Source organism: Pundamilia nyererei, unplaced genomic scaffold, assembly GCF_000239375.1.
Source record: "Pundamilia nyererei isolate P.nyererei 1_Seehausen unplaced genomic scaffold, PunNye1.0 scaffold00350, whole genome shotgun sequence".
Lineage (NCBI taxonomy): Eukaryota > Metazoa > Chordata > Actinopteri > Cichliformes > Cichlidae > Pundamilia > Pundamilia nyererei.
In genome coordinates, this window is record NW_005187751.1 from 269,280 (window position 1) to 279,586 (window position 10,307).

Sequence of the window (10,307 nt, forward strand, 5' to 3'; positions counted from 1 at the left end):
TGAAGGCATCCAATCAAAGGAATGCATTTTTTTCCATAACTGAAACGATGAATACTTTTTAACAAGATGAGATAAACTTATCTGTGTCTCAGTCTCGGTGTTGTTCATCGCATATATGTTAATTGTAGCTTGGAGCATTTCAGTAAATCCATTCGTTTACCTGTTGGCAGGACCAACAGGTGAATGAGCTCGCACAGGAACTGGCAAACCATCTAGGACTGAAGATTCGAAAACCTTACGTCAGTGCAAAGGTGTGTAAATGTTTAAATCTGGTTCATTGTGGGTTGTAGGACTTTATCAGCCTTCAGCTTAGTCATAGTCAGACAGGACACAGTCATTTTATCCATCATCTGACAGCGATTTATGTTCTTCTCTCCAGATGTCAGGCGGTAATGTAGAAAATGGTAATGGCGTTGCACCAGGTGGGAATTTTGACATTTGTGCCTCTGTTACTCTCTGTTCTTGATCATTTTGTACACAAACACAAGAATGGTGCAAGTAAATGCACTTCTGTTCCTTTTTAGTCAACTTCCCCAGCGTGCCTCAGTCCTCATTTCCTTCCACACCTACCAGCTGCAGCACACCTACTAACTCTGCAGTACCTGAAAGGTCGGGCACTATCGAGGACTCCGAGCTGATGGGAGATGACATAGACAGTCTGCTGGATTGTGTTTCTACTGAGCCGGAAACAGCTGAGGTAAACTCCAATGCTGTGTTTTTTTTCCTTTCAGAACAGCGGACTAACTTTTGTTGCTGATGATGGAAGATGATGTTTGAGTGATATAAGTGCTCAAATGTTTCATTTGAGTGAAAATCAGACACGGTTTACTTCTTGTTTTGAGCAGCTCACCCAACACAGGGAATTCTGTTTACCTTTTACCTCTTTCAAGGCAAAGTATGGTGAGTCCTTGATGAGGTCTGAGTGAAATGCAACAATACTTAGAGATTAAAGAAGAGTCTACTGAACACAGGCATATTTTTTTGTTTTGGAAGATTCAGTGTCAGTGGTTTTCTTACAGACACACAAAATATCAACAGATCTCCCTAACTTTTGTTATTTGTAGTTATTTATGTCAGTACTGTTTAAAAATAATCTTGTTTCATTGTCACAACAAAACATGGATTATTAGTTTATGCTCTGCTTGGATTGGCAGGTTGTTGAGGATGTGCCATTCCAAACTTATTGCCAATACATTTGGAAAGTTGCAGAGTGCCCTCTGGTGGACAACATTGGCAATTATAACATGTTCGAAAGGCGTTTCTCAGAATCTTGTTGGGGGGTTTGTAGGTGCTGATGCTGATATACCAGCAAAAAGCTCATTTTGTCCAATATATAATATATGTTTTTGTGAATATATCTGTTGGGCTGTAAGATATCTGCTAATGCTTGCAAGCCTCATCAATAAACTGCATGGGTGCAACTCCCAGTCACACATCTCCTAACTGGCTCTAAGTAACAGGTTACTAAAATAGTATAATTTCACTCAGCTAAACATCTTGGATAGTTTGTATCACGCAGTAGGATATATTTTTCAACAAATAATTCAATTAAAAATGCTCCAAAATGCATTAGAAGACACCAATCTGCTACAATCTCTGTGTCAGGATACCTGTCAATCAAAGCAACCCCCTTCTCTAACCTCCATTATCTAGATGGGGAAGAAATTATATTTCAGGGGCAAGCAGGGCCACTTTATGCCTCCTTTTAAACACACCCCTGCTTGGAAGATTAGAAACAAGCTGTCAAAACAGTAGTAGTTGCTAACATAACTTGGGGACAGAAATGATGAAGTAAAACTAACAAGCTAATAGGCATCAAGGACTTTATAGAGTCAGGTGATTCCCCTTTGTGCATAGTGGTTTTGTTGATCCATTACTTAGGCCAAAATATTGATTAATGCAGTATTGTATATGGGTTATTTACCAGCTGTGTCGGCCAGCATCCATTCCAACTTTCATGTTTAATTATCCAGTTGAGGCATTGTCATGTTTTGCTTATGTTTTTTTTTTACATCCTGCCTCCTTTCTTGACAGGACGTATTCTCAGTGCCCAGCGGGACATCCACTTGCACACAAAGAGGCCCATCTGTCCTGCCCGCACCGACACCCCAACTACCCCCGGCCTTTTTCAGCTCAGCCGTTAACCAACTCAACTCCTTGGACTCCTTTTCTGGTTCTGGGCTCGGCACCTCAGCTGCTACACTGGATATCCTAGACGACCTCTCGACCTCTGAAAAAGGTGGTGTTGCAGATGCTTCAAACTTACTACTGACCCCTACGAAGCTGGACCGTCTGGACGGTCTTGATTCCCTCGATTCTCTCGATGACGCCTTGGATAAGATGCCGAGGGCTGCTGCTGCTGAAGAAGTTATCGAGGCCAAAACAGAGCTGGATGTAGGAGAAAAGTCTCTTGATGAGCTGCTAGATGAACTAGATCCCTTAGAGACACTCTCTAATCCAAGCAGCCAGGGCGATCATGTCTCTAAAATTAGGAATAGATCCATGGACCGGCTTGACTCCCTTGATTCCTTGGACTCATTTTCCTCGATAGAGGGTGTTAGAGTAGTTTCGTCAGCAGTCTTAGTCGGGGGGTCTGGCCTGGACTCGCTCTCCGATTTCAACTCAGCAGGTGACTATGATTTATATCTGGCTTATTATAAGGGATGCTTTTTTGCTCAAACATCCACCGATATACATTTGTATGATTCACATGCCCATTTAAAGATATTCAGAAAGGCTGAAGAACGGTTATTATTTAGTAATAACTGAAGCAGTCTGACCATTCTCCCCAGGGATTAACGGAGCATTTTCTCCCAAAGAACTGTTGCTCGCCGGATGTTATCTCTTTCTCATACCGCTCTCTGTAAACCTTACAGATGGTTGCATAGAAAAATCCCAGCAGATCGGCTGATTCTGAAACATTCAAGCCTGCCACATTTAAATCCTAAAGCTGAGTTTGAACTTCAGCCATGTCTGTGAGCCTAAATGCATCAGGTTTCTGCCGTGTGATTATATGATAAATATTGACATTAGTGAGCAGCTGAACAGTTGTACCTAATGAAGTGGCCAGCTCCCCTTTAGCATCTGAGGTTGGTGCTTCAGCCCTTTTACCTCATGCAGTTCATAATTTATGTTCTCTCCTTGCTCCTCAGGTATCTCAGGCTCTCATAGTATTGCGGCTCCAGTAATGCGATCTCCAAAAAATCATTACAAAGTAAGACTGATGATCAGGCTTGTGTTACGTTTGCTTTCCTTGTATCTTCCTTAGCATTAACTGATGTCTTATTCTTACCTTGGAAACAAAGGCGAAGGAAAACCAAAGGCCGGGTGCAGTGTATAACCCTCTGTCCTCCACCCATGAGTTCCTGCAGGCCTGCTCTGCTTGCTACCCTCGAGAAGGTATGGTAGGATTTGAGTGACATCAAAATGGTCCTGCTGCTTATCAGCTGGTGATGGTTTTACAGTGTGGGAAGTTTGATGCCCTGCTGTTCTCAGTGGAACTTTAAAAGAACTTGTTTTCGTCTTTAATGTTTGATGAATATGTTTTGTGTATTTGTGCACTAATTCCTTCACAGGTGTAGGGATATATACTTACGTTCACAAGCCAGACCTGGTCCACAACTGTAAGAGAGACATTCTGCTATGCAGACTGAAAGCCGACCCCCCTTTAGACTGGACCAGAGTGCGACCGCTGCCCATACTGAAGGCCTTTGGTGGGCGATTTCTACTTTGCAAAGGTAAGGAGCTCAAGATCAAGGTCATGAGTCTCTTCTATTTTTCATAGTTATTTACTTATTATTGCAGATAAATATGTCTTTAATGGAAAAGTTTGAAAATGGTGACAATCATACATTTATAAGTTGTTGCCAGATAATCAACAATAAGGGACTAGTTTCCCACTTTTTCATTCATCAAGTTTAATTTCTTTTATGATTAAAAAATACAATTAATAAAATTTTATTATACCAATTCCCTTAATTGTCTGACCAGTCTATTGGAAGAGAGAAGAATATTTTAATACACATTCTATGTATTTATTTATCTTTATTTAACCAGGAAAATATGACTGTTGACTTTCAAAATTTCTGACCTGTCCTGTTCTGGCCAAGACTTGTATAAACTAGTAACACACATACAAATACACACAGAAAAACCCCACACAAGCCACATAACATACAGTTGATTTGAAAAATGTCTAAAAACATCAAAAACGTATAAACTTCATTGCGAGTAAAGCCTGAAACATCAATAAAATTATTTTTCCTGTGTCAGAAACAAACAAGGGTGGTAATATTCAGGCAGAACATTTTCAGTAACTACATCCAAGTCATCTAAATTCCTTCAGTCAGACCAGTTCCTGAAGTTCAAGAGCAGCTGACTCATCACCATGTCTTTCCAAATATACGGGAATAGCTTAGAGCTTACAGTCGTTTTAGTTTTCAAAGTCACCCCAGAGCACAGTTGGTTCTTCCAGAGATATTTTAAGGACTCAGTGTTTCTTGTTTCCATATTCCCTAACCAGGTGAGCATGTTTTGAAAACATTGAAAAATGTGATAAATTTGGGGAGAATTGTTCAGATTTTCTGTTAATTTGCTGCAGAGAGTTGAGAATGAGCCAGCTGTGGATTCCACACGAATACTGTGTGTGTGCCTGTTACTACACTTCAAATCTCTGTGCAGTGAACGAAGGAAGGCAGTAAAACTCGCATACTTAGTGTGCTTATGTGAATGAAATATGTGTTTTCTTATATTTCCAGAGTTGCTGAAGTCTGGAGAGCTGGGTGTGTGTAAGTATGGAGAGAAATGCACGTTTGCCTACAACCAGATGGAGATCGATGTTTGGACAGAGGAGAAGAAAGGGAGGCTGGACAGAACCCGACTGTTTGGCACAAAAGCTTTTAAACTGGACCCCGTGAGCAGCATCATATGCCTCCTACAGGAAAACAAAGGCACGTTCATGTTCCTCTGTCAGGTTAGTGCACGTGAGCTGTGTTTATTTGAAATCTCTGTTTTTCTCTTTGATAATGGAGCAGGGGTATAAAAGCTCTTTAACCTGATCGGATTAATGTTAAAGATTTACATGATGCACGCTGGAGTTTCTCCATTTGTTTTGTGTTTTAAATGTTTAATCTGGAAACTTCAAAAGTACCACTTTCCATTTGTTCTTTTGAACTATGAGAGTTGAAAATGTGTGGCTACTAACCAATTTAAATGAACTACGGTACCCATTCTTCCAAGAGGAGTGTTCAAATATTCAACCAGAATTATGCCAGAAGTTTGTTGATTGCTATCAAAAGTGTTGGCTGAGGTGCATCTTACTAAGGGACATTTAAACACAGAAATCAGTGGTAATAATTTATATAACCACTTATAATTTGTATAATGTTAAACCTGTGTGAATTTGAAAAAAGGAGAGTTCAAAGACAATGCAGTTAAATCTCACGATAAGTGGATGTAAACTGCTGACTGTATGTTAGCCAATGCACACTATGTTTGTAATATTTGTGTCTGGATGTAGCACGCTTCCATCACGACAAATGTGCATTTCATTTCTAAGATGATCTTCTCCATCTTTCTCCCTTTGTTTCCATCACTGGTCTCTCTTCCTTTCCTTTCAAAATCTTCGTCTTCCTGCCGTGTCTCTCCAGGCGTGCTATGACAGTAAACCGAGAATAATCAGTAAGCGCTTCCAAGACGATCAGACCATCTGCTCTAACTTGGATGTTCGCCACAACTTTGATGCTAATAAGTGAGTGTGCTTACAACATACGGGTCATTACAAGTCCTTGTTCTCTCACCCACTCTCACTTCTAATCCTGCACCAACTCTTCGTATGCCTTCTCATCTGTCTCCATCACACTTTCTTTTTCCCTCTGTGCCCATCAGGTGCTTGGCTTTTGTGGTGAGGACCCACAATGTGATTTACAAGAAGGTTCGCCCGTTGAGCATCCTGTGTCACATGGATCTGTGCAACCAAGCCATCCGGTACGGCTGTGTCAGAGAGGACAACTGCCACTACGCCCACTCTGTTATCGAGCTCAAAACCTGGAAGGTGCAGAGAGAAACAGGTGCCTGACAAATACTTTGCTTTACTGTTGTCATAGTACTGTTAATTACTGAGATCAAACTTAGAACAACAGATTGAGAGCTTGTGTGCTGAAATGATCTGAACCAAACCTGTGCTTTATAATAATGTCACACTATTATGTTTTAGTAGTAAGTGCTTAATTCATCATTTATATAGCATCACTCCTCCTTAGTATGCCATTTACAGCAGTGATGTAGTAGCAGTGTGAAAATTAAGTTGCACTGAAGAATTGTACTCAATGAAAATGAGCTATACTATAAATAGAAATAATAAACAGTTAATTTCATTCATCGATGACACAAAATCCATCGCGATCTGCCAGTATTTCCACTGTGGAAAACATTCACTGCTACAATATTCATTCAAAAAGTCCATCAAAGTGCACTGTCATCCTGTAATCGTTCTCCTTCTTTATGCATTTTTATTTTCAGGTGTCAGCCCTGATGAGATTGTGAGAATATCCGCAAAGTATCATGACAACCAGGAGCAAAACTCAAGCAAACAGAAAGGAAACAGAGTAAGAAGCATTGTGATGATCACTTTTATAGAAATAGTATTTTTCTTACTAATCCGTTCCAGTCTGGCTCTTCTTTAATGTTACTGTTATTACTGTAAATATGTGTTGGAGAGATGATGCTCTGTAAGGTGAATGTTTCATCTTGTCAACCATTCGGTAGATTTTGATATGAGGACGGTCATACTTATCATCAGTATGCTTGTAGTGGCCCGACAATGTGTGTGCGTTTGCGTTACTGCTGATACTAAATGCAGACTTCCATCCAGCAGCCTGTGACTTTATTTAACATTTCATCTGTGGACGAACGTCCCTTTTTTGTCATTTAAATTTAAACAGGTGCCTTTTGAAGGAGGTGGGAGCAAACCAGGAGGGGGAGGAGGTGCTGGGAAGAGTCTTAACATGCGGATGAAGTTTGCCTGCGGTCAGTGCTGGTTGGACGGCCTGATCAGTGAGCCAGACAAAGGCCTCAAGCACTGCGGTGCTAAAGCTAGACATGCGTGAGTAAAGTGAATACAGGTGCTCAGTTCCTGTACGAGTCTAGAGTTTTATTTTTAATATTTTATAATATTATGTCATATTAGACGATCACTTCAGTGATTAAAACTTAATCATTGTCCAGTGCACCTCAACACAGCCAATTAAACTGTATTCAGACCTCCTGACCTTATGTGATTTTTTTCCCTCCAGGGTGTGTCTGGCAATGAATGAATGAATGAATCACTGAAAGAGAAACACTTTGTGCACTGCAGCGACTTCTCTTGTATTTCAATTTTAACAGTAGAACCACCAGGGGGGTCACTTTGACCACGTCTTGCAACAACAGCATCAATAACAAGGAAGTCATTCAGCTCATTTTTCTCATATAAGAAATATTTAATTTTTTAAAAAACATTTAAGGTTAAGTTTTAGGATTTTTATTCATTTTGCAGTGATTTTTAATATTTAATTGTAGATCATAAAGGTAAAATATATAGAGTTTGCTAATAAGCAGCACACATTTGAATAAATAAATAATTTTAAAGTACAACAGTGAAAGTTTATCACACAGTCCATGTTTTCTTTTCTTTTTGTCCCACACGTGCCAACATTCACCATATGAAGAAAAAAAACTATTAAAAAAGTCATAAATAAGAGATGTTGGACTTTTAATCTAACAGAGTTACATGAATTTTAAAATGCCGAGCAGTCAAAACACCCCGCTGGGCATTTTGTGTTGAAGAATTGTTTCACCAACCAATCGAATGATAATCCCTCAATGTCTGTCACTGCAATCAAACAGAAAGTGCTGTTTAACTGCAGATGCACTGCTCTTACAAAGGCACCTAAATGGACCCTTTACAGCTTTTCTCTTCCTCACCAGATAAATGCGCCAAAGCACGGAGCATATTTACAACGTTTTTGTCGTCACCTTCAGGTGGACTAAAGACAGGCGAGTGCTGCTGGTCAAGTCCCAAGAGAGAAGTAAATGGGTTCAGGTGCGACCACTGCCACACGCCAAGGATCTCCCTGCACAGTATTATGTAAGTCTGCACTTTAAAGCAGAAGGCAGCGAATAGCTATTATTGTCTGGGCAGGCTCTAGTGTTGATATTTCAAATGATGGGGAAGGGCGTCGTCTGTGATCGGTGTTTAACAGCGTGATGCCTTCTCCTGACAGATGTGTGCACAGATTTTGGAGAAGAGGAAATGTAGCTACTCTGGGGTCTGCACCTTTGCTCACAGCCCAGAGGAGAAGGACATGTGGATGTATATGAAAAATAATGACTGTAAGTTACTAAAAGCAGCCAATGCTATTTGGTTTGATTGGAAAAATAAAGGAAGCACTTCTTATCTGCATGAGGAGGGAAGTGCAGTTTGTACGAGAAGAGGTCCACTCACTGAATGTCCTCTCAGTGATCTGATGTTTGTGTGCCTGTAGTCAAAGACATGCAGCAGATGTATGACATGTGGCTGGAATTAAGCGGTTATAATCGTCAAGCAGATGGATCCACGGTCAACCAGCCCAGCCCTGAGGAAAAATACATCACTATGCCCACTGATTATGCTGAGCCAATGGTGGGTTTCACTTTTCTCTTTGTTTCAACAAAGCAAAAGTCTGAAAATCTTAAAACTCCCATATTGTTCTTTCAGTTAGTAAGAAAAGATGAGTATTTCTTCCCGTCTTTATTTTAGAGTGGCTTTCACTGCCGCCTGTGTGGCAAACACAGTAACAGCGAGCGGCAGTGGCAGCAGCACATTTCCACCGAGAAGCACAAGGACAGAGTGTTCAGCTGCGAGGGAGAAGATGAAGCTCTGACGTGGAGCTACCGCTTCCCGGGTGCACGCTTTGAACTGTGCTCCAAGTAAGAAATTTTCCTGGATCAGTTTGTACATGCAGACAATGAATAAAAGTGAGCTATTATGCCTTTTTATTAAATTTAATAAATGAAGAAATTACGTCAGCATATGTGTAAGTAATCAACTTGAGCCACTTCAGGCTTCAGTGTCTGTTTTAGTCCATTTTCTTTCCTACTCTTTGCTCTGATGAGGTCATAGAGAGGGGAAATCCCGAGTATAGTCATCTCAGGGACACATATGTGACTGTGACCGAAGAGGCCCCACCCACTGTTTATGATGGACAGCCAATCAGAGAAAAAGCTGGCTTAAGTTGAGGATGAAAGGAGCTAAAACTGCTTGTTTCAGACAGAAGAAACTGACGGGCTGCACCAAGTCCACTGTGAACTGCAAATCATGCAAAACTACCTCAGTACAGTTTAAGAGTGAACATAAGTGAGAATAATAGATCCACTGTGTGAGGTGTAAATCACATGACCAGTTTGCAAAACCTGAGCTGTTGTAACAAACTGTGCAGCACAGGATATGAGGCGTTTGGGGACAGTACAGAGCTGTAGGTCACTTGTGTGCAGGAAGTATCCAGGTCCTAACATACAGTAGGACTCTCACACTTTATCATCCAGCAAAGATTAAGTTATAAAGTCTGCTGAGTGAGTGGACTAAATCGTATGGTAGTGTTTAGTTAAAGTAAAGCTCACAGCATAGTGTTTTATTTAATAACTGACAGGTTGGATGGCAGATGTCCTGATGGTGCATGCTGTGACTACGCCCATAGCCCGGAGGAGCTCCAGGAGTGGATAGAGAGACGAGAGTTCTTACGACAAAAGCTGGCCAAAGCTAGGGAAGATATGCTCGTCATGCCTGATGAGGTCGACTTTGGAAAATACAACTTCCTGCTTCAGGACTAACAAGAATTTGACTTTGTGAGCCAATTTTGTAACTGCCAAACAGCATTTCAGTTTGTCAAGAGTTTTCAAATTAAAACCAACAGCAGCAGTTCACTCGAAGACACATATATATATATTTAACAAACCTGAATTTAAAAAAGCGCATATTTTAATTTTCTTGTGACTTCACGGCGCTACATTCACAGCTCGTGTCTCTCCAGCCAAAACATTAACTGCACTGTGCTGTGAGCGTAAGGCTATGTGGTGCCACACTAAGAAAGAAAGAAAAGATGATCATCAGTGAAGATTTATAAAGGTTTCATATGCCATACCTGCAGCCTTCCTCGTGCCTTTGTTGTTTTACCTTCTGTTTGTGTTTTGCTCAATCAGGGAATGTTACTGAAGTGTGCCTTTATTGTGCAGTTCATTAAGAAAGGAGGTTTTCAAAACTTTCATTGTGCAATAAAATGTCCCCTATATGG

General features: G+C 40.7%; 1 protein-coding gene across 2 annotated transcripts in view; it reads left to right on the forward strand.

Moving 5' to 3' along the window:
• LOC102214858 (zinc finger CCCH domain-containing protein 7B-like) overlaps nucleotides 1-10,307 on the forward strand; it is a 16,634-nt gene extending 6,327 nt beyond the window's left edge. For both annotated transcript variants that reach the window (XM_005752261.1, XM_005752262.1), the window contains exons 6-22: nucleotides 171-251; nucleotides 380-422; nucleotides 525-697; nucleotides 2,035-2,629; nucleotides 3,153-3,214; nucleotides 3,306-3,399; nucleotides 3,576-3,737; nucleotides 4,758-4,972; nucleotides 5,649-5,749; nucleotides 5,887-6,068; nucleotides 6,520-6,605; nucleotides 6,942-7,102; nucleotides 8,020-8,125; nucleotides 8,262-8,370; nucleotides 8,523-8,659; nucleotides 8,777-8,946; nucleotides 9,666-10,307. In XM_005752261.1, coding sequence (XP_005752318.1) covers nucleotides 171-251; nucleotides 380-422; nucleotides 525-697; nucleotides 2,035-2,629; nucleotides 3,153-3,214; nucleotides 3,306-3,399; nucleotides 3,576-3,737; nucleotides 4,758-4,972; nucleotides 5,649-5,749; nucleotides 5,887-6,068; nucleotides 6,520-6,605; nucleotides 6,942-7,102; nucleotides 8,020-8,125; nucleotides 8,262-8,370; nucleotides 8,523-8,659; nucleotides 8,777-8,946; nucleotides 9,666-9,846 — 2,658 coding nt within the window. In that variant the 3' untranslated portion in view covers nucleotides 9,847-10,307. The remainder of the gene's footprint in view (nucleotides 1-170; nucleotides 252-379; nucleotides 423-524; nucleotides 698-2,034; nucleotides 2,630-3,152; nucleotides 3,215-3,305; nucleotides 3,400-3,575; nucleotides 3,738-4,757; nucleotides 4,973-5,648; nucleotides 5,750-5,886; nucleotides 6,069-6,519; nucleotides 6,606-6,941; nucleotides 7,103-8,019; nucleotides 8,126-8,261; nucleotides 8,371-8,522; nucleotides 8,660-8,776; nucleotides 8,947-9,665) is intronic.